The following is a 24,415-nucleotide window of genomic DNA, read 5'->3' as shown; positions in this document are numbered from 1 at the left end:
ATTCCAGTCTGGGCAACAGAGCGAGACTCCAACTCCAAAAAAAAAAAAAAAAAAGAGTTTAGATTCCAGACCAAGTACAATGGGAAACAACTGGAGAAATTTAAAGAAGGAGAGGTGTGATGTGACTTACATTAAACAAAACCATTATAGGTCTTATTTAAAGAATAGATTGTAGGGAAGCAAAAATATATAAATAGAGACCCATTAGGAGACTTGTAAGCAAGCTGTGAGGACAAGGGACAAGGCTGATGGTAGAGCCGAAAACTGGGCAGACTTGGGACATGTTTTAGAGGTAAAGTCGATAAGGCTTGCTGATAGTCTGCATGAGGGCAGGACAAGTGAAGAGAAAAAGATAAATCAAGGAAAATATCTAGATTGGGTTAAGAGTTTATTGACGGGCAAGACTGAACAAAGAACATTTAAAAAATGATCCAGAATTTGGTGTTAGTTATATGAATTTTAAGATACATTTTGGATATCCAAGTGGAGATATCAAGTGAGAAGGTAGAAACATGAGTCAGGGGATTGATGGAGAAGTTAGGTAAAGAGATACAAACTTGACAGTCATCAGTACATAGCAGGTATTTCTAGTCAACCAATTGAATGAGATAACCACAAAATAATATGTAGATACTAGGGATCTAAGAACTGAGCTTTGAAGCATTCCAACATTAAGGACACAACAGAGGAGAAAGAGTAAGTAAAGACTAAGAAGGAACAGTCAATATGGAAGCAGGCAAACGAGGAGAGTGTCATAGATGTCAAGAGAAAAAAAGTGTTTCAAGAAGAAAGCAGATATAAGAACAGTAAAAGCATTAAGCCAGTGACTCTCAAAGTGTGGTCTTTGGTTTAGAAGCATCAGCGTTACCTGGAAATTTGTAAGAAATGTAAATTCTCAGGCTCCAACCCCAGATTACTGAGTCGGTTGGTAGGACACAGCAATCTATGTTTTTACCAAGCTTCCAGATAATTCTGATGTTTGAGAACCACTGCATTAAGGCCAATACATTAACAACATAATATGCTTCAGTAGAAGCCATCACATAGACCAGAGAGCCCTTCCCTGATGTTGATATTATTTATGGAAGTTTTCTAGAGCTCCAGAAGTCAGTCAACTTGGGTGGGAGAAAGGAAAAGGAAAATCCTGTGAGGGAAGACTGAACTTTGAGATAACTGAGTAAATTTTGAATTTTCTGAGCAAAAAATTACCTGAAAGAGATAAGTCTTACATTGAAATCAACTTTCATGCTGATTTCAAGATTAAATGCTTTTCTCTAATGAGCTGAAAAGAGGGAAGACTCGTGTTGCAATCAGTTCCGGAAGAATAGTTACTTTTCGCTGGGCTCGGTGGCTCAGCCTGTAATCCCGCGCCTTTGGGAGGCTGAGGTGAGTGGATTGCCTGAGCCTGCGGGTTCGAGACCCGCCTGGGCAACTTGGCAAGACCTCATCTCTACAATAAATAAAAAAATTAGCCGGACGTGGTAGCGCGTGCTTGTACTTCCAGCTACTTGGAAGGCTGAGGCGGAAGGATAGCCGGAGCCCAGCAGGTCCAGGCTGCAGTGGCCGGGAGCGGCCACTGCACTCCAGTCTGGGTGACAGAGTGAGACTCCAACTCAAGAAAAAAAAAAAAAAAAAAAAGAAGAAGAATAGTTACTTTCTAAACAGTCTTCAAAAGAAAACAGAAAATACAGACACGGTGTTACATGCTGTAAAAGTGTGTAGGCATAAATCCATAAGGGTAGAAGACAGAGTAATTGGATGATATACAACTGAGAAAGTTGTTTCATGCTATATTTTGCCTTCCCTTCCTTCATGTTGATACTAGCTCTCTAAAGGAGAAAATCTGAATTATAATTGGTCTGAATGGAAAAAGGTCCTGTATAGAATGAAAAAAGCTTCCCAAGGCATTACAATATATTTCACATACTTTCATCAAGAAATGACATCTTCAAGAAATGCAAATAGCTTGGTAATAATTTACTTAGGGCATTAACTGAGAATATAAAATGGTAGAGAAGATCAGATACAGAGTAATAACCCATCTGGACTATGAAGGTCAAGTCTAAAAACACATAAGGAGATTATGTACATTATTAGATAAAGAATAAGCCAATGCTGCAAACTACAGTAAGTAATCTGATGTTTTTCTTGATATATGGTAGATCAGCAGAAAAGAGTGACAGAGGTGGCCACTCTTGAGCATACTGGTGACTGAGGTAAACAATTAAAAACCTAACATTCAAGTTATAAAACAATGAAAGAATGTCACTTTTTATTTACTACCAAATTTCTAATTCAAGTCCACAAACCAAAGATGCTTTTTGGTCTGTATTCTTATCTGAATAATATAACAGTTTCTTTGACACACTGTCATTAACAATTATTTTGAATGACTGTTTTCCCAAAAGATCAATTTTTCATCAAGAGTGCAAAAAAGAGCACATATTCAAGTTACATGTACAATGTCTCCCTCAGCATATACATCAACCAAAATAGTGAACCTCTAAATAAATATTTCAGATATTCTTCACAATCCCTCATCTGTAAAAATAGAATAGACAAATGCAAAGAGGACTTTAGTTTTAACAGTGAAGTCACTTTAGAATTGTTTCCTTCTAAATTAATGATGTTTTCTAAATTGTTTTAGATGAATTCTCTTATAATAACCATTTCTCCTTATATGGTTTAGGTCTTGGGTCTACAACTGTAGCTTCATATCATAAAGCAGATTAACTTTAAATTAATAAAAAATATAACAAGAATGAGATGATGTGTAGAATATTTCCATGCAGTTACTATTAAAGGACACAAAAACCAAAATAAGAATCTGGTGTGTGTGAGTGTGTGTGTGATTTTTAAAGAAAGCAATTCCTTTAAAAACCAGTCTCTTTAGGATGGAAGATAACTCCATTTCTTCAGGCAAGTCAGGTTAAAAAAAAAAAACAAACCTAACACACACCTACAAGAAACTAAACAGAAAACAATATATGCTCAGTGCTCCTGATTTACTAAGAAATAATTATTTCGGTTGTCCCCAATTCATGTTATTTTTAGTTCAATGACTATAGCTGTCATTTTGGTTTGGCCCTGTTGTATCAACTATGTGAATGGACCCCTGGCGATGCCGCCATCGCTCTGGCTACAAATGTGGAACATGACAGAACAAGATCTTACATTTATTAGTTAGGACTTGGGGCCTCCAACTATTTCAGAACTTCAATATCTATTAATAAACTGGCAGGGTAGAACTGTCATCTGCTGACAAGACAGACTTGATAACATAAAAGTAAGCTTTGATTATTTAAACTTTCTTCTGCATTTTTCATGTAGTCTTTTAAAGTCTGCCATAATACATCTGACCCATATAATAGGCCTTTCAAATAATATACTCATGTTATCTTTGAAGGTATGCATGTACAATACAAAAATTGTCTCCATAGCTATCTCTTTACTATAATAACCGTTCCAGATTTCTACTAAAATTAATGGTTACGTTTCACATGAAATAATGTACTATTTTGAATATCCATAAATAAATAGTGACTAATAAATCCCACTATAAACTATGTTTTTTTTCCTGGTATCAGTTCCCTGTATATTTATTACCTAAACCTACAGAATCTACATCACTGCCAAAGTTCTTTCTATATTCCCCCTTCCTAATATACAATCACTAGCTTTTAAACAAAAGCTTTGTCTCTTTAATGTAGCATAAGAACACATATGAATGCTGCAGTGATAATACAGTCCCACATTGTAGCTCTGCTCACTATAGTTGAGGTCAACATCATGTGTATTCTTTTTAAAAAGCAACCATTGGCTGGGCGCAGTGGCTGACGCCTGTAATCCCAGCATTTTGGGAGGCTCGAGGCAGATTGCTTGAGCCCAGGAGTTCAAGACAAGCCCGGGCAACACAGCAAAACCTCGTCTCTACAAAAAATCAAAAACTTAGGCAGGCGTGGTAGCACTAGCCTGTAAAGTCCCAGCTACTTAGGATGCCGAGGTGGAAGGATTGCCTGAGCCCAGGAGGTCAAGGCTGCCGCAAGCCGTGATTGTTGGGATCATGCGAGAGTGAGACGGCTGACTCAAATAAATAAACAGCAACTGTTGTTAACGGGTCTTTTTAGTACTTTGGTAAAGACCTGTCGGCAGTTGGCTTACTTTACAGCATCTTTTATCCCTGCTAAACAAAGGTATTTGCAAAGTACAATGGAGTGAAACAGAATTAACATTAAAATAAGACACACAGCTCTTGTCTAGTTAAGTACTACCTTAGTCAAATCACACAACTTATCTTAACCCGTTTTATTACATGCAACATAAGAGAACCAGATGGGCGTTTGATTCTCATGACTCTCATAATTCTACATGATCATTTCATTTACTCATTCAACAAATATTTATAGAGAACTATCTAGGTGCTAGGCAAATGTGTGAGGCAAACGTGATAACTACTATGCTACCAAAATCTGGGGTTACAAATGTGGATATGTTTTGCTGAAGGGGATACACAACTTCAATTACTGGTAAGTGCCATAAAAGATAAATGAAAAAGATCTAGGTTGACTCAGGAAATGATTCTCTAAGGAAGTGACATTTGAGGTAGGACTTGAAGGGTAAGGAGTCAGTCATATGAAGTTCCAGAAGAAGAACACTAAGCAGAGGAACAACTACAAAGACAATTCATCTTAGTGACTTTCCCAACCCATGATGGTCACTTTATTTTAAATTATGGCTTAAGTGCTCAGTTTACATTACATTCACAGTTTTAAATTTGTGGTTCTGAAAACATAATTAAATGTTCTGAGTTTATTTTAGTGTCATACTAAGTTAGACATTTTAAGGATAGAATCCTAGGATTCTTCTATTCATCTTCCACAATATCCTAGCAGTATTATACACAGGGAATGCTCATTAAGTGTTCAGGACCAATTATACTACAAAGGAAATCAGTATTTTGTTTCCCCATTCCCATATTACGTTTGGTTATAGAGTTCTCCAGAAAGAACTGAAGTGATATTGTAAGTCTCATGGAAAGAACAACTGACTCAAGTGAGAAATCTCAAATTCAATTTCCAGCTCTTCCATTTACATAGGCATATGGCTTCTGGCAAATCAAACTCTATGACCACTTGTCAATATCTGTAAAATGGGATATCAGTTGCTGTGTCTACCCACGGTTAGCTGATCACCAACTAAATTCCATGGAGGATCATGATCACTGTCCTTAAAGAAGTTCTAAGCTTACTGTGGAAACAGCATAAATACTGGAAACAATGAGCATGTTTTCACTTTAGAGCTGGAAAAGACCTTGAGTGATCTTGTTCGCTCCCTTATTTTACATAAATAATCACAGGCCCAGAAAAATGAGGTGACTTGCTCAAATTTACAGTAATACACTATGGCAGAAATCAGTACAGCATCTACATTTTCTAATTTTCAGTCCAGTACATGTTCCATCATGCCACACTGTCTTCACCCCTGCTTGAAACCTTATCCCAATATATATGCTCTTTGTTCCAACATTCCCTACATCTAGATCCAGAATGGTAGAAACTAAATGACTTTCAAAAAGCACCTGGGTAGATTTCTGAGGCTGAGACCTTACATAATAGGATATCAGAATTGAATTTAAGAAGTGCCAAATTAATATTACTGAGTTAAAATATTAGGAATGCAAGGATTAAAATCAGCTGATGTCTTATAAATATAAATCTGCTAAATGACTGCATATTTGGCCCATGGCTAAAATGTTTTTTTAACATAGTTTCTAATTATATCAATATGTGATTCAATTATGTTATTTGAGAAATACAAAATATGATTTTTTAATTTAAGAGGCAATATACTTGTACAATACAAAATACTGAAAGCAATGTAAAACAGTTTTTGTTTCTGGTCATCTTTCTTTGTTCTCTTATTCGTGATTTAACCTAAAAGTGAACTCTAAGTTGAGAAATAGCCATTGAATGTCTATCATACACCCTGGATTAATGTGAAAATAAACAGTATTGAAAAACGAAAAAGAACAAAATCAAAAAATACCCTAAATGACTGCCTACTATCAGAAAGAAATTTTTGTCCAAAACCAGAAATCTACTCAACAGGAATTAATGTTCTGAATACACACACACACACACACACACACACACACACACTCTCTCTCTCTCTCTCTCTCTCTCTCTGAAATATTATCTGATCTGAAAGAAGGATCTTGAAGGCTTTGGCAGAAAAGAAACAAAATGACAAATGTCTCCTTAGTAACTTGCTTTCTGCCATGAAGCAAGAACGTAAAAAAGCTTTAGGAAATAGTTTGCAAAAACTAAGGTTGAAAGAATCAAATGAAGCAAGTTTGTGAAAACATTTGGTAGACCATAAAGTACAAGTTATTATTATATAGCAATTTGCAGTCTACAAGCACAGCAGTTCACCACAGAGTAGACGTAAATGCTTATTTAAAAACTGCAATTCTTGCATACTGACTCACTGAATTTTTATTCTTAAAAAAGAATGTTAGCCGGGCTCGGTGGCTTAGCCTGTAATCCCACGCCTTTTGGAGGCTGAGGTGAGTGGATGGCCTGAGCCCGCGGGTTCGAGACCCGCCTGGGCAGCGAGACCTCATCTCTACAATAAATCAAAAAATCAGCCGGGTGTGGTAGCGCGTGCCTGTAATTCCGGCTACTTGGAAGGCTGAGGTGGAAGGATTGCCGAAGCCCAGTAGGTCGAGGCTGTGGTGGCGGTGGCCGGGAGCAGCCACTGCACTCCAGTCTGGGCGACAGAGTGAGACTCCAATTAAAAAAAAAAGAATGTTAGCTATGAAAGCTGGATCAACTATCTAGTTCTGAAAAAGGAATTTATCATAGCCTCAATAAAAAATAAATAAATAAATTAAAAAACCTACCAAAAACACTTCCCCCTTTTCAAAATACAGGTCTTCTTTTAGCCATGTGACCTTAAAACAGGTCACATTTCCTCTCTGGAACTAGGTTTCCTAATAATATGTGTCAGGGATCGTGTCGGGTGTTTTGCATATATTGTCTACCAGGTTTTGTTACACAGATAAAATGAAATAGAAATTATTATCCCCATTTTATAGTTAAGGTAGTTCAAAAGGGTTGGGAAACTTGGCCCAAATCATACAGATAATAAATCTTACATGAAACTTTCCAAAAACCTTGCTCTTCCCACCATAATACCACTTGTAAAGTGAGGATGTTTTCAACTGTCTCTAAAATTATTTATGCGATAAAAATACATGATTCAGTAACGCATTATTCTTCAAAAACATGCACAGGAAAAACATGTATTCGTTGAACGTTAATATCTCACTACTTTTAAGTTGTTGCTACCTAAAAATAATTTTAGATTTTTAAGGTAGAGACAACTCTTTGAGAGTCTATAATATTTAACCAGGAAATACAGAATTCTTTATGACAGATGTAATGCAAAGTGTTTAATACATTTTTAAAATGATGAATAAATGGTAATTGCTTGATAGATATTTTTTTTCTTTTTGCATGCATGTCTCTGCTGGCAGGAATAGATACTAATTTCAACCAAAGTTTTAACAAGTACTAAAGTTTTAAAAATATACATACGCAGTTTTTACTTTTAAAAATTGTATAGACCTTATTAATTTACTCCTGTTAATTTAAAAGTAACGTCTTAAAGACACACTGAAATACTATGCTCTAAAATAAATGCTTGCAGAAGAAAAAAATGGATTCGGTTTCCTAACAGCGATTTCTAGTCTGGTGTTACACTCTGGTGGTCACCGAAATCATTAGTTATTTCTTCAAAATATGCTACTTGAGACACCTTTTTCATCATAGACCAGTCTATACTATTAACAGCGAAACCCCTCTAAATTAGCCTTAATTGGAAGCGGAACATTAAAATATTACAAGTACTGCTAGCGGAGAAACTGAAACCATTCGATACTGGCGGAAAAACGGTATATCAGACTGGATGATCTATTAACTTAACAAGCATTTATTGAGAATTCTCTACATGCCAGGCACCGAGATAGAAGTCGACTATAAGACAATCCTTTGGCCCTCAAGAACACCACGTCCAGCGAATTGAAACTCCAGTACGACCCCGGTCTTTGCTGAATTTATTGTTGACAGGTATGAGAGCGGGTGGACCACACTATCTCACCAGTTCATTCTCCTGTCGGTCACCAGAATACCAACTCCAAACCATGCGTGGCGAAGTGAAGGGAAAAGAGACAGCTACCCTGAAGCAGTTGAGCGCAGAGAGTGTCCCCCACACTCAGCCTCTGAGGGGCTATGGGGACTCCTGGGTGGACCCCGCAGGGCCTGGCGCATTAGAGGGGCCGGGGAGGCGCCTGCGGTGCCGGGATCAGAGAGGCAGAGGCAGGGCAGGCTGGGACCGGCGTCTCGGTGCCGGCCCTCGCTCACCTCTTCCACCTCGATCTCCTTGTAGTCGATCTCTTCAAAGTTGAGGACCTGGGAAGGGGCTTCGATCATCTCACCGGCCGAAGACGAGGAGGAGGAGGAGGCGGCGGAGGCTGTAGACATGATCCCTCGCGGCGCCCGGGGGGCCCGGGGACGGTGCCGCGCGGACAATCCGGGTGAGACCCGCGCCCACCCGCCTCCGGACCGACCTTCAGCCTGGAGCCGCGCAGTCCCGCCACCTGGCGATCCGTGGCGGGGGTAGGGGCAGCGGCCACAGCCGTGTCCCGGCTCTGGCTCCGCGGCGTTTTCCGCTGCCGGGCCCCGCCCACCCCACTTCCGGTTCCGGTCTGAAATCGGAAACTGGAGGAGAGCAGCAAGCTAGAAGGAGGGTGGGGGGAGCTTTGTGACTTGGAAAGAGAAAGGATGGACGGGCTGGGGATAGGGTGGAGTAAGCTGAGAGGCAAGCTTAAACCTGTAGCACAAATTTCGCGAGACCTTCATTCACGGGCCTCAGCAACCGGATGATACCGCGATAGCTGACGCGTGACGTCATAAACGTGCGCGAACGGAAGTGGCGCGAAGCACGACGGAAAGTCAGTGCGGTTGGTCCTTTGAGAACCAGCGGGAAAGATAAAGGCTGGAGTTTTGCCTCTGCTCCGTGAACCTTTTCTCTGGGTGTTCTGCAAACGGGCGGGGTAGTGTTGGGCTGAGTTTTTGTGACGAAGCGATTTTTTTTGGCTTCAGTTCCAGACTAAGCTGAGCTGTTCTTTAAGATGCCTTGCAAAATGTGTTTACCTCCGTGTGGTATATGGAAGGAAGCAGTTGCTCCTGTTACTATGAGCCAGTCCTTGGCGCTTTGAGAGATTCTAAAAACGAGTCGGTGCAGGCATCCTAAATAACTGGACGCTCACGAACAGAAGTTAATATTCCGGTTTTACAGATCTTACTCGGATTAGGTGGATAAGGTACTTATATTTGGCCTAATTCTTCGTGTTCATCTCAAGTTATGGGGGAACTATACTAGTGCTTCAGATTGATAAATTTATCAGCAATCGCTTTGCAGTTGAAGTATTTCTGGTCTTAATTTTCAGCTCATGAGAAAATAGGCTCAGAGTTTAAAACAATTATGGTCCCCACAAACTAGATCAGGCCATCTCCAAGGCAGACAGTATCGCCCATGATGTATTGTACTGGCACAATTTTTGGTTTTAAACTAGATGTTAAACTTTATTTAGTTTGACTTTAAAAAAAAACTGGGGTTAGAGATGAAGATTTAAGGACCAAGAATGGATTCCTGCAAATAGCAATTTTTAGCCTAGAGGCTGAAAAGGAACAGTCTGAAAGGGGGAAAGTCAGGAGAAGGGTGATTGGTATGTTACCAGAGGAGAGCATTCCAATGAAATAGTAGCCATTCCAGTAAATTCTCTACAGAAGTAAAGTAAACACATTTGGGTTTGCCAATAGGTCATTGATTTGTCCATCGAGAAGCTATTCCAGAAAACATGTTACCACTTCTTATTTGTAGTTTCTAGTAATATTCAATGACAGTTTGTTGAGCGGATAAAAGAATGAAAGAAGCAATGATTTCTCTTCCTGAGCACACTCTTTTTGGATGATCTTAACCAAGGCCTTGGTGTACAATTTTTATAGTGACGTCTCTGAGTCTCCTCCCAATACTCAGATTTTTCCAGAATTCTGGATCTATTGGACATGTATTTAGATGTAAACACCTAAACTTCAAGATACAAAAAGCAAATTCAAAAGTTGTCACCCACCACAAATTTGTTCATCTCTGTGTGTTTCCTATATTTTGAAAGGATCCCCCATCCACTCAATTGTCCAAGTGAGAAGTCAGGGCATATGAGATGATGTGCAGCACTCTGATAACCAAATAGAAGCAGAGTTAAGCAATGGGATAATAATTTTCATCTGTCAATTCCTCTTCTTGCATTTCCAAACAAGGATGGTCACCTCTTACCTTGTGCTATCACTTTGCAGGTCCATGTTTTTCTTTAAAACCTAGATTTTAGTACAGTGGATGCTGCCAAGTGGAACTCAAGAAATACTTGTTATGTATTCTGGACAAATGAATAGCTTTTGTCAGTCCTCTTCCTGGCGCATAAGATCTGTTTCCTATACCTTCGGTTTAGGACTAGAATCCTGACAAAAGGCGAATCACTATAGCCATAATGCAGTTCTCCTGCTTGATTTCTTCCTAACATCTTGCTATGAGGAGTGTAAAATATAAAGAAAAGTTGAAAGAATTTTACAGTTAGTACCTGTATGCCCACCACCAAGATTCTTCCTTTAATATTTTACTATATTTGCTTTATTATAATATATATCTGTCCATCTATCCATCCAAGCATACTTACATCCATCTATCGTTTTCTGTTAATATGCATTTCAAAGTGCAACACATGACTCACATGTTTGCGATGATGCTGGTGTAAAAGAACCTACTATGCTGCCAGTCATAAAAGTATAGAACATACAATTATGCACAGTACATAATACTCTATAGTGATAACTATGTGATTAGTTTACATATTTGCTAGACTCTACTTAAAAAAAAAAATCATTATTGTAGAGTGTATTTCTTCTACTTGTATAATAAAGTTAACTGTAAAACAGCTTCAGGAAGCTGTTACCTTCAGGAGGTATTACAGGAGAAGGCATTGTTATTATAGGAGATGACAGCTCCATTTGCATTATTGACCCTGAAGACTTTCTGGTGGGATAAGATGTGAAGGTGGAAGACAATGATAATAATGTTCCTGACTCTACGTAGGCCCAGGCCAATGTATTGTTTGTCTTTGCTTTTAGCAAAAAAGTTTCACAAGTTAAAAAAAAGTAGAAAAAAGCTTATAGAATAAGGATACAAAGAAAATATTTTTGTAAAGCTTGTGTTTAAGCTAATTGTGTTATTACAAAAAAAGTCAAAAAGGTAACAAATTTAAAAGTTTTTAAGTAAAAAAGTTATAGTAAGCTAAGATTAATTTATTAATGAAGAAATGAATTGCTAAGATAAATTTAGTGTAGCCTAAGTTTACAGTATCTATAAAGTCCACAGTAGTGTACAGTAATGTCCTAGCCTTCACATCCACTCATCACTCACTGACTCACCCAGAGCAACTTCCAGTCCCACAAGCTCTATTCATGGTGAGTGCCCTGTACAGGTGTGCCATTTTAAAATCTTGTATACTGTATTTTTACTGTACTTTTCTATGTTTGCATACACAAATACCATTTTGCTACAGTTGTGTTTAGTATTCAGTACAGTAACATTCTGAACAGTTGTAACCTGGGAGCAATAGATATCCCATGTAGCAAGCAGATTAGCATATGGCCTAGGTACCTAGTAGGCTATATTGTCTAATCGTTTTTGTTAGATGCATCTCAATGTGCAATGCATTGCTCACATGTTTGTAGTGACGCTGGTGTAAATAAACCAACTGTGCTGCCAATCACCAAAATATAACACATACAATTTTCCATAGTACGTAATACTTGATAATGATTATGTTACTGGTTTATATATTTACTATACTATACTATACTATACTATACTATACTATACTATACTATACTATACTATACTTATAATCATTATTTTAGGATGTACTCCTTATATAAAAATATTAACTGTTAAAACAGCCTCAGGCAGATCCTTCAGGAGGTATTCCAGGAGAAGGCATTATTAAAGGAGATGACAGCTCCATTTGCATTATTGTGCCAGAAAACTGTTTGTGTAAGCACACTCTAGGATGTTCACACAATGACAAAATTGCCTAACAGCACATTTCTCAGAACATATTCCTGTCATTAAGCAATTTGTGACTGTATGTTGCTTAGCCTAGATCCAGGGTTCATGGAAATGTGAGCTTTGAGGAGGAGGAGAAGGAGGAGATGCTAACCAAAATAAAAATCTGAGTATTCTTAGGAACAGCAAAGAATGATTGCTGGGTATGCAATCAACAAATGCTCATTACTCATATATTTATTCAAGTTGATCTCTGTGATGGGTTCATTTTATGTCAACTTGACTGGGCTAAGGAATGCTCAGATTGCTGGTGAAACATTATATCTGGCTCTCAGGAGGAGATTAGCATTTGAATAAGTAGACTGAGTAAAGAAGATCTGCTCTCACCAATGTAGCCAGGCATCATCCCATCCACTGAGGACCCAGTAGAATAAAAAGGTGAAGGAAGGGTGACCACAGCTCTTCATTAACTGGAACATTTTCTCTTGCTTCTGGACATGGGGGCTTCTGGGTCTTGGCCTTTGCACTTAGGACTTATACTAGTCCCAACCTTAGATTTTGGAGTCAAATTGGGAGTTACACCATTGACTGCCCTGCTTCTCAGGTCTTGGACTGAATTACACCACTGGCTTTCTGGTTCTCCAGCTTGCAGATGCAGACGGTGTAACTTAATGACCTATATAATGATGTGAGCTAATTCCTATAATAAATCTCATCTATATCCTACGGGTTTTATTTCTCTGGAGAACTTTACTATAAGCTCTATACCAATAACCAAACATGTCTAAATCAAATATTCTTTCCAGGAAGTGCAGACATAGTTTTCTGCTTTACTATATTTAAAAATGGAGTATGCAGAGGATAGCCAATCCCTTAGCATTCTAGTGACGCCGCTGAAGAGCAGTTCCCAGATATGTGCCTTTATTTGATATCTGAGTTTGTTCCACATTTTCTACTCCTCACATCTTCGTTCCAGGTCTTTGGCATCCCAGGAGAAACTAAGCTGAAGTTTAGCTGACTCAGAGCTGCTGAAAGAACTTGTGTTTCACATGCCTTTTGGCAAGTGCAGCAACTCTAAAACATTCTCTGACATCACATTAGCTGACATTTCTATTTGTAGCTATGGTTCTTCCCCCTCATCCACCATCCAAACTAGCTGCAGGTGACTGCTTTGATGATACCCATGTGTTCTGCAAATAAAATGTTCATCATTGTTTTCTGGATATTTGCTACAAAAAAGTTCAACGTGTTTCAAAATTCATATCATCACAAGAAATTTGAACATTATATCTGACAATTAAAAAAAGAGAGCTGTTAGACTTTTGAATGCAATTTCAACTATTGTACATTTTTGAATGGTTGTAAAAATATTGAAATGCTTTTTTCATTACTTGTAAGAACAAAGTTTCTCTTTGGTGATGACTGTCAAGAATTTGAAGAGATCATCCTTAAGAACTCTGGATCAGGAATTGAATGGTAATCACCTCAAGTATAAAATCTTATATTAAAAACTGTATTCATGAAGAAAGGTTTATAAAATTTCTTATTAAAATTTTGAAGAATATATTTGATTATACAAATTCAGTGTTTAACATTGTCTCTAACACATTGGATTTTATTTAAAAATTATATAGTGTAATAAAACAAAGATTTTAAAAGTTCAGACCCAAATATATCACTCCAAATCCTTTCTAGTTTATCCCAGAGTATCTTACAATATCATTTTCTATCTGTACCATGACATGAAAAAGTTTGAGAAGCACTGAGCTGGGAGACTGTTGCAGTAGTCAAGGCAGGAAGTAAAGTGGTTTGGCCATAGGGGTTGTATTCAAGCAGAGGGATTCGGGAGACATTCAGGAAATAGAATTGGTGGGAGTTAGTGACTGACACTGGATGTGGGGAAGGAGGCAAAGGAAAAGATGGTGTAAAGGATTCCCAGCTTTATCACTTGTGTAACTCAGGGTAGGAAGGGTGCCTTTTACAGAAGGAGGGAAGAAGAACTGTAACAAGGATGGTGGAGAAGAGAATTGAGAGATCCGTTTTAGACAGCTGAGTTCAAGGTCTTGGAAAGAATTCCAAGTATTACTATCAAGTGGGTAGTTGATCTTAGGGAAGAAGACAAAGTTGATGATAATTAAAGTAATGGAAATGGAAAAATGTGTAAAGTGAGAAAGAATAGAACTTAGAGACTAGGAATAAAATTGTAAAAGGGTGGGTGGAGGAACTGCCAGAGAAATTTGTGGAAGATAAAAAACGATGTGTAGAGACTAAGATAAAAAGAATGTTTCAGTGTCGAATACTTGTGAGAATTTAAACATAAGAGCAACTTGAAAAGTGTCTATTGGATCTAGGGACTCAGAGGTTATTCATAACATTGACTAGAGGAATTTCCACCACGGGGATAGAAACACGTGTTAGACTGAGATGTGAGTGAGAAGCAAGGGAAATAAGAGCAGTAATTTGTACAACTTTTTGAAAAATGTGGTTGTTAAGGGGAGGCCAAATATAGAACAATGTGAACTAAACCCACAATGGGGTGAGGAGTTTAGAGCTTTGGTAAGAGTGTAGTTGAAATGATGGGTCATGGGAGCTAACCAGAAGAGAGGATAAAGAGACAACAGAAGGGGGTGATAGATTGGGAGAAGGTGAAGGGGTCAGTGGGGCAGAGGTTTGCCTTGTGATCGAAGGACAGCTGTGATGAAGTTTCCTGGGCAAACTGGGTGGATGTGGGGTTGTGTTTAGAGAGGGAGATGTTTGCGTTTGTGATTTCGCAGGTGGGGCAGTTTTGGGTGGGGGCACGATCTTCTCTGAGATGTGGAGAAAAAGAGAAGTAGGTTTTCAGAAGGACAGGAACTGAGAAGTCAGGGTAATGATGGGTCATTTATCTAACTGCTGTTGGACATTGAGGGTGCTTCTAATATTTCCCCCCATTTTAAATATCACTGAGATGAACATTCTTGTGTTTAAATTTAATGTTTTTAGGATATCTTTGTGCAAAAGCTATTCTATTTCTCTGGTTATCTTATTTTTCTTTCTCTGAACTGTTTCTAGTTTGCTTATGCTTTAGAGAGAGGTGGTAAACTAATTGCAGTTAGGACTTCTGTGCTTTATCTTCAAAGCACAGGTTTTAGAATTCTAATGATAGAATTCTTATCTTGATTCTGCCACATATCTTGAATAAATTACTTGAAATTTCAACTGTAGTTTATCTACCTAATACCTACATCAAAGGTTTTGATGCAGATTCAAAGTGACTGGTTCATAGACATTAAATGGGAAATAATTGTTAGTTTTTCTTTTTTCCTTCCTTGAGTGGTGATAATAGGGAAAACAGTTCTCCATCACAGACACTAGGAGATGGTTGTCCCAAGACAGCTTATTGCTGACTGGTATAATCTTGCAAGGAAAATAGAAGCTGACTTGGGTAGATCTGAGGAGCAGGGAGAAGCATGTTGGTAAATTTTCATGTACAGCACTGCCCACTAGCCCCAATAAGGGGGTTCTGTTCTGAGCCTCTCACTGTAAAATGTCCTTCTCTGGTTCTCCTATTGCAGCATGTTTCTCATGGGATGGGAGAATGAGGAAATCACTTTCCAGGACCCTGAAGTACCCAGGCAGGCAGCCTGAAAGATATGTGTGCAAGCTTCTTCTCTGGTCAGTCCTCCGGAGGGCTAGCCAAAGAGTATCATTTTTTTTTTCTCTCTCTCTCAAGGTGAGAGAGCAAAGATGGACAGGGGGGCATGCCCACATGTAGGTGTGTAAAGGATTCTTTATCTTTTGTGAATTCACATGTATACAAGGATGTGTTTTAGTCTTAACTGTGTGAAAGAAAGTAGGCCTATGAAGATAATTTAGGTTTAGATTTCAATGAGCCTTCAATATCATGTGCCTGATGAACTCTTGACGTTTTATGAGTAAAGGAGTAATGGTATAAAAGTCATTAAACATTACTGACGTATCTTGATTGTGCCAGTATCAAACAAGGAAATAAATTACAGAGTTCTTATAGTTTTCTTGGGTAATAAGTATTATAGGAGTTTGAAAAATAACATTGAGACAGGAGTTGGGGGCTTGCTTTGCTCATTTCATCATGTTCTGGTGAAGGGAATATTGTCAACATAGGAGGATGGAATATATTTCATTTATCAGTTTATCTGGTAGTTATATATACTATGTAGACTTCCATGTACTCTTGCCCTAAGCTCCACAAATGTTAGGAGAAGGTCTGTTTTTGAATATGTTAGATATTTCTTTCTGTGTACTACTAGTGGTTTACAGGTAAGGTGCTCCCAACTTGGATATGCTATTTCCAGAATGTCCCACAGATGTCTCTATCTTTTTTTCTTTTTTTTTTTTGAGTTGGAGACTCACGCCATCATCCCGGCTGAAGTGCAGTGGCACACTCATGGCCACCCCAGCTTTGACCTGCTGGACTCAGGTGATCCTTCTGCCTCAGTCTTCAAAGTAACCAGAACTACAGGTGTGCACTACCATTCCCAGTTAATTTTTTGATTTATTGTACAGATGAGATCTCACCAACTTGCCCAGGCTGGTCTCGAACCTGTTGGCTCAGGCAGTCCTCTCACCTCGGCCTCCCAGAGTGCTGGAATTATAGGCTGAGCCACCACACCTGGCAGATGTCACTGTCTTATCACTTAGGTTTCAGCTCAATCACTGTCTCAGAGAGAGTGATATTATCCTCCTTTGGCTGGCTACCTCTTTATTTTCTATCCATTGCTAATTTTATCTTATTTCTAGTTTATTACCTATCTGACATTATCTTATTATTTTATTCCTTGTTTATTTTTTGTTCTCCTATCTCCTACTCCTTGGACGTTAGCTCCACTGGTGGCAAGAGTTGTGTTTAGCAGACACTTTTTTGAAAGTAAATGAATGTATCTACTTTTCGAAGTAAATGATGTTGCATTTTTTCGGGTGTAAGGACTGTGTTAACCAAATTTTTTTCCATAATATCATTGGGGGAAGATTAATAAATAGCTAAATTGATATATAATTAGCATGCCAATTATTTGAAATGAAGATTTCTTGAATATCTGAGGGTTTTAAAAATGCTCTGTTTTCCCGGTCAATTTAAATATCTCTCCAATTTTAATATTCTAACTTTTAGGATACTTTCTCTTCCTAGATTTTCCAAGGATAAATTTTCATCTTTTTTCCAAATACCCATTACTATTTAATTCATTTGAATAGTTTGCTTATTAATAGTTACTAAAAAGGTCTTATTATGGCACTAATGACTACTTTAAAAATAACTAATATTTTAACTTAAAAAAAAAATCAGAGAGAATAGACAGATTTTTATTTTCCAAGTTTCTGAGGCAAGTTTAAGCATTATCATGTACCTCAGGATAAGTTTTTCAAAGCAGAAACTTAATCAGATTAAAAACATGAGTCAGAAATAAAAATAATTTTCATGGAAATAGTACCCTTCACTACAAAAGTGGATTCATGAAATGTTTTATATCATAGACTAGTATGTCAAATCGGTGTTCTTAGAAGATCTTTCTCAGAAGAAATTGCAGAAGCAATTTGGTTTCATTTATGGGAATAAATAAGGGTGTTTCATTTCACACAGCCTCAGGGAATCACAAATTAAAACTTTCCACTAAAATGGATGCCATCTACTATTCATTATTTCAACAACAAACCACTCTACTCTGCTGAAGCTGCAATCAGGGAAAGGGATATTGTAGTGCTTGAAACCTGCAAGGCTGAGAGGACCTACTTTGCATTCCTGTTCGTTAGCAACCCATTTCACATCTTCCTCAAAGTTCCCCAGCACCCCACAGAGCTACTCTCTGTGGCGCAAAGCTCCATTAAGTAAATAGAGGCTCCATATTTAGAAGCCATCTCTGGGAATTCAAAGTGCTCTGAGAGGGAAATTGGTACTATCAAGATTAAGGTATTAATGAAAAGTTCTGTTAAATTTCTGTTGGGATGCTAATTAATCTTCTAAAAATTGTTAATCAATTCAATTATGTAACACACTTAAACTTTAACACGCAGTACAGAAAGTAACAGGGTCTTTTAATTATGCCCGGAGGCATTTGGAAAGTTAAGGGAAATAGTCTTCTGGGTAAATCATCCCCAAATGGTGTTTTTAGTTTGATCTTCGATATTCACCTGTTCTATTACAGTTTAGGAAATCAATATTTAATGCTCAGATAGTTGAAGAAGTATTAGAAGAAATTCAGGAAGTGGAGTTATGACAACTATTCCTTAATGGAATTTTCTATCTAAAGTCCAGAAGACAATTTCAGTATGGATTTTTAAACCCATGCTTTAACTTGAATTGTCAAATGAAAACATAATTTGGTAAACTTTTAATATTTGAAGTCTGACTAGCCATGCTAACTGTAAGTGTTGTACTAAATGAGCCATGATATAGTCCTATCAATATTAAAATATTTTGTTTGACTTGTTAATAGGAATTTAAGTCATATTAAAATGTCAATCCATTTCTAAATAGTTTAATGTATATGAAATGGTATGTGAAAATATGTAGTACAATGCCTTCTATATTTTCCAAAGTGCATAGTATTAAAAAATGTAAATATGAATGAAATACTATATAGAGGAACAGAAATAGACAGCATGATGCAATAACCAAAGTTAACCACCACTTCATAGGTCAATCAGTATTACTCTTGCAGATACTGATCCAGTAAGTGTCTGACCTGACTGGGACAGCATTTGTTTCTATTTCACAGCTTAGTCAGAGTTGGGAACCCTTGAGTCACATATAGACAGCAGCATTTATTTTAATAAATAATTTGAATAATTCATTTTGAAGAACTAAAGATTAACAATTGCTTTTTAATCTTGGGCCAACTCAGTTGTTTAAAAGAAGAAAGTTGGTGTTTGTTTCTGTTTTGATATGTAATGCACTTTGTTTTTTGTCTTTTTTTTGACTCAGAGTCTTACTCTGTCCCCCAGGCTGGAGTGCCACCGCAGACTCGACCTGCTGGGCTCAGGCAATCCTCGGCCTTCCAAGTAGCCGGAACCACAGGCATGCGCTATCGCGCCCGGCTAATTTTTTTGATTTACTGTAGAAACGAGGTCTCGCCATGTTGCTCAGCCTGGTCTCGAACCTCTGAGCTCAGGCAATTCATTCGTCTCTGCCTCCCAAAGCGCTGGGATTTACAGGCGTGAGCCCCTACGCCCGGTTGCAATGCACTTCTTTTGACTGAAGTTGAAAACTGTTTCTGGTAGGGTCCATGGGGCAGTTATACTGAGGACACCTTGATCTTGGCTTTGATCTTTGGTTTTGTAAATTTAGTAACTCAGTTTTATCAGTTCTTTCAAAGCAGGATTAGGCTTTTCATTCCTGCTTACCAAAGTCACTAGTGACCATGTGAATTAAGGAGACAATATAGTCTGCTAGTCCTGAGTGAGGGGCTGGAGAGCAGTTAAGCTGGGGACAATTACAATAGGCTAGATGAACAGGAGGCTTGAAAAGAGTGCTGCATGCAGTGGTCCCCCCTTATCCATGACTTCAATTTCTGCAGTTTCAGTTACCCGTGGCCTGCTGTGTTCCAAAAATGTTACATGGAAAATTGCGGAAATAAACAATTGATGTTTTAGACTGTGTTCTGTTCTGAGTCGTGTGAAAAAATCCTGTGCCATCCCTTTTCGTCGAGTATGCTTTTGGACATACTGGAATCCCTTAAGACAATTGTTAATTGTAATCTTCCTTGTTTGGCCGGGCTCGGTGGCTCAGCCTGTAATCCCAGCACTTTGGGATTACCTGGGCAATTTGGCGAGACCTCATCTCTACAACAAATCAAATATTAGCCGGGCGTGGGAACGCATGCCTGTAATTCCGACTACTCGGAAGGCTGAGGCGGAAGGATCGCCGGAGCCCATCAGGTCGAGGCTGCGGTGGCCGGAAGCGGCCACTGCACTCCACTCTGGGTGACAGCGTGAGACTCCAACTCAAAAAAAAAAAAACCTTCCTTGTTTGAAGATTTTTTTTGAGTTGGGGTCTTACTCTGTTGCCGAGGCTGGAGTGCAGTGGCACAATCACGCCTCACTGCAGCCTTGACCTCCTGACTCAGACAATTCTCCCACCTCAGCCCCTCGGGTGGCCAGGAGTACAGGCATGTACCACCACGTCTGACTAATTTTTTTCTAGAGACAAGGTCTTGCTATGCTGTCCAGGCTGGTCTCAAACTCCTAGGCTCAAGCAATCCTCCTGCCTAGGCCTCCCAAATTGCTGTGATTACAAGCATTAGACACTATGCCTGACCAAATGTGTGTGTGTGTGTGTGTGTGTGTGTGTGTGTGTGTGTGTGTGTGTTTTAATATGAACCTTCTCTGGGAAATAAAGAGTTTTTTTCTATTTGATAAGCTCATTATACTTTAGGGTGGCATTACTATGGTTTTTGTGATAGTATTTCTTTTTAAAAAATCTGATATTTTTCTATAAATTTAAGGCCAATTATACTAAAAATCTGGGGAAGAGAGTGAAGAGATTCTTCAGTTTCAGGGAGAAGAAATTGAAGTTGAAATTTAAGCAGAGTAAAACATTTTAAGAATTGTGGGTTCAATTAGTCCCTAAGAACGAATCCTCAGAGATGTTTAGGAATGTGTATAAATGAGTGCATCAAATATAATGTTGCTATCCTGCATGGTATCAAGTGGAAATTGGCAATTTTGAGAGTATGAAAAATAGTAAATATTACCACTCAGTTTATGCTAAGGTTTTAAATCTCTAAATTTCTTGAACTTTTCTAAGAAATACTTCTTAGAAGTATGTTAAGTGATAATTGCTTAAGGTTAGTACTTTATGTTATTATCTTGACCCAAACCAGATGAAATTTACAGCCTAAAGGGAAATTTTCTTGAGACTAAATTAAACAATTCTTGATTAATCTAAATGAAAGTAAGTTCTACATCTCATCATACATTCAGACAATCTAAAAGTTTATTAATCAATATGAGCCATCTTCATTAAAAGAAAAACAATAGCATCTTTTAATTGACATATAGTGTTTATTAAACTAGCATGAATGAACTTGTCTGTTGTTTTAATTTCATATAATATTGCTTATCTTAACTCTGCTGCTCAGAATTGATTTCTACTTTTTTTCTAAGGGACTCATTATCAACTTTAATAAGCCTGGAATTGATCTCCTTTGGAAAACAAATAATATATTATATCCTAGGTCACTAGCTTAATGTATAAAAAATAGTTATTATAAGAATTGATAATTCACCTCCAATTGAAGTATATTGAACTGACATAAAAATGATTTCTAAGCTACAAAATTAGCAGCAGGTCTAGGATAAGATGCAAATCTGCATTACATATTTAGCCTTGAGGTGCCATTGAATCTTGAGAAAGAATTTGAGAGACTCAGAATATGTAGAGAAGAAGTAAGATGAATTTTCTTACATTCAAGATGCTTTTTTGCTTTAGATTTAAGTTGGCTCTGTAATTATGTTTTAATATATTAGGATAAATTATTAGAACTTAATCTATCATTTTTATTCTTCGTTCTTTATGGCTAGAAATGGAATATGTGACTGTATCTTATGAAATAAAAAGTATGAGAAAAAAACTTTGGAATTTAGTTGTAAGCAATTGTGTATTTATTCTTACATGTTTAAACTTCAGTCACCTTCCAAGTACCCTCTGTTTGATGCAGTACACCTATCAAGATGTTTTTCCCATTGCTCAAAACAGTTTTTTGTTAATGATGCCTTTTAGTGCTTATGCTGTTTTTTGTTTCATCGCTTTCACATTGGCAAATCGTTTCCCTTTGAGGATGTTTTTCATCTGAGAAAACAACAACAAAAAGTTGCTCAGCACGAGATTGGGTGAATAGGGAGGGTCGGTCATGGGGGTCATGCTGTTTTTTGGTCAAAATTTGCTGAACACTCAGCGCAGTGTGGGCAGGTGCGCTGGTAAATCACCCATCATGAAATGGGCAAACATCGTTGAAAGCATCTCAAAACCAAAAAAAAAAAAATCACTGAAGCAAAACACAGCCTCTCACAACAATGCTGGCTGGTACACCGATGCCAGTTGGTTCCTAGAACACTTACCTAGTGGGGGAAACCTTATTACAAGGGGCCTGCCCCCCCAAAGATAATTCCATTTTTTGGGGTCCCCCATACTACATCAAAGCTATCCCCCACTGGGCACAGTGGCTCACGCCTGTTATCCCAGCACTTTGGGAGGCCGAGTCAGGTGAATCTCTTGAGGTTCGTAGTTCAAAGCCAGTCTGGACAACCTAGTGAGACCTTGTCTCCACAAAAAATCAAAAGATAAGCTGGCGGTGGTGGTGCATGCCTGTAGTCTCAGCTACTTAGGAGGCTAAGGTGGAAGGATCGCTTGAGCCCAGGAGGTCAAGATTGTGATAAGCTATGGTGGTGCAGCTGCACTCTAGCCTGGGTGGCAGCATGAGACACCGACTCAAAGAAAAAAAAAAAGCCATCTCCTCTTAGCTAGGTTGTCAAAAGTGAACCTCAGAAAAGAAAACTCAGAACTCAGTGCAAGTGGACTCTTAATGGTTGTGTTGTTCTGGTGCTCTAATTCATCCCTTCATCAAGCAACAGTGATTTATTTAGTGTAGACAGTAGTTGACACTATACGATGGTACCTGTAAAGACTGTTAAGCCTGGAGCTAAAAAGCAATTGCAGTTATATTTTGTTTTCATTTCATCTCTTTTACTTGAGAGTCTTTTTTGCTCACATAAGAACTGCTGATACATGCCAGGTACAGCAGACCTTCTAGGTGTTCCAACCCTGTCCCCTCAGATTCTCTATTTCCACATTTGTAAGCTTGACTTCCCACAGCTAGCACCTACATCTTTGTTGTGAGGTTACCTTTGAGTTGCTAAAAACCATTTTCTCCACGTACATGAGCATGCTGGAAGTGCGTGGAAATTAATGTACCCCAGATGATGGCAAAGTGACCTGTGGTGTGGAGGAATAAATCCCTGGGCTCTAGTGGGTATAATTCTAGAGCTTCCTGTGGTGTTTACTGCACAGTTGGCTTAATATTGCACCTTATATTGCTTGTGTTTCCTTTTCTGTATCCCCCCCTTATTTTTCTGTAAGAATCATTGTTTCAGATAACCATGTGCACGCAACTCTTGTCTCAGGGTTTGCTCCTAGGGGAAACCTAACTAAGAACTTGGTATTGGCTGGGTGCAGTGGCTCAAGTCTGTAATGCCAGCACTTTGAGAGGCCGAGGCAAGAGGATTACCTAAGCCCAGGGGTTTGAGACCAGCCTGAGCAACATGGTGAGACCTCTTCTCTATAATAAATCAAAAAATTAGCTGGGCGTGGTAGTGGGCCTCTATAGTTCCAGCTACTTGGAAGGCCGAGGTGGAAGGATCGCCTGAGCCCAGCAGGTCCAGGCTGCAGTGGCTGTGAGCATGCCACTACGCTCCAGCCTGGGCGACAGAGTGAGACTCACTCAAAAAAGAAAAAAGGAATAAAAGAAAAAAAAGAACTTGGTATTGTCCAAACAATCCAGTTAAAATCTTGGTTATAGCAGTGCAAATCTACTAGATATGAATGGTGGGCAGGATTTTTGTTTCTTTTTCAGACTTGAAAACTTATATACCTTAACATATGACTGGCAGAATCTTACTGGGTATATTTGATTGCAGATTTGCAGCTATATAAATGCTGGTGTACATAAATTCACATTCACTTAATCCATGTTCACCCAAATTTTGTATTCGATTAAGTGGTTTGACTCTGAGATCACCAAATGACCCATCTAATTGTTAACTTTAAATCGCAAGTGTAACAGGTAGAGTTTTTGCATACATACATCATTTTTTTTTTTTTTTTTTGAGTTGGAGTCTCACTGTCACCCAGACTGGAATGCAGTGGCCGCTCCTGGCCACCGCAGCCTCGACCTGCTGGGCTCCGGCGATCCTTCCGCCTCAGCCTTCCGAGTAGCCGGAATTACAGGCATGCGCTACCACGCCTGGCTGATTTTTTTTGATTTATTGTAGAGATGAGGTCTTGCTGCCCAGGCGTGTCTCGAACCCGCAGGCTCAGGCAATCCGCTCACCTCAGCCTCCCAAAGGCGCAGGAATACAGATACAGGCTGAGCCACCGAACCCGGCTACATACATCATTTTTTAATTGAATAAACTTTATTGAAAATCTACAATGTGGTAGGTACTATAGCAGGGTTTAGACACACAGTAATAACTAAGACCAATGACTGTGTCGTCTTAACTT

At 38.6% G+C, this 24,415-nt stretch overlaps 1 protein-coding gene across 6 annotated transcripts in view; it reads right to left on the bottom strand.

The window, feature by feature from the left end:
* MAP3K7 (mitogen-activated protein kinase kinase kinase 7) overlaps positions 1-8,967 on the bottom strand; it is a 64,697-nt gene extending 55,730 nt beyond the window's left edge. For 5 of the 6 annotated variants that reach the window (XM_008057371.2, XM_021711982.1, XM_008057372.2 and 2 more), the window contains exon 1: positions 8,424-8,961. In XM_008057371.2, coding sequence (XP_008055562.1) covers positions 8,424-8,543 — 120 coding nt within the window. In that variant the 5' untranslated portion in view covers positions 8,544-8,961. Of the gene's footprint in view, positions 1-8,423 lie in introns of all 6 variants that reach the window. The other variant, XM_008057374.2, reaches the window with a different exon arrangement.
* Between the last annotated feature and the right edge of the window lie 15,448 nt (positions 8,968-24,415).

Source organism: Carlito syrichta, unplaced genomic scaffold (genome assembly GCF_000164805.1).
Source record: "Carlito syrichta isolate Samal-C Ts95f unplaced genomic scaffold, Tarsius_syrichta-2.0.1 Scaffold302980, whole genome shotgun sequence".
In the NCBI taxonomy this organism is placed as follows: domain Eukaryota; kingdom Metazoa; phylum Chordata; class Mammalia; order Primates; family Tarsiidae; genus Carlito; species Carlito syrichta.
Note: the sequence above shows the minus strand (reverse complement) of the source record. Positions and strands in the feature narration are given on the sequence as shown.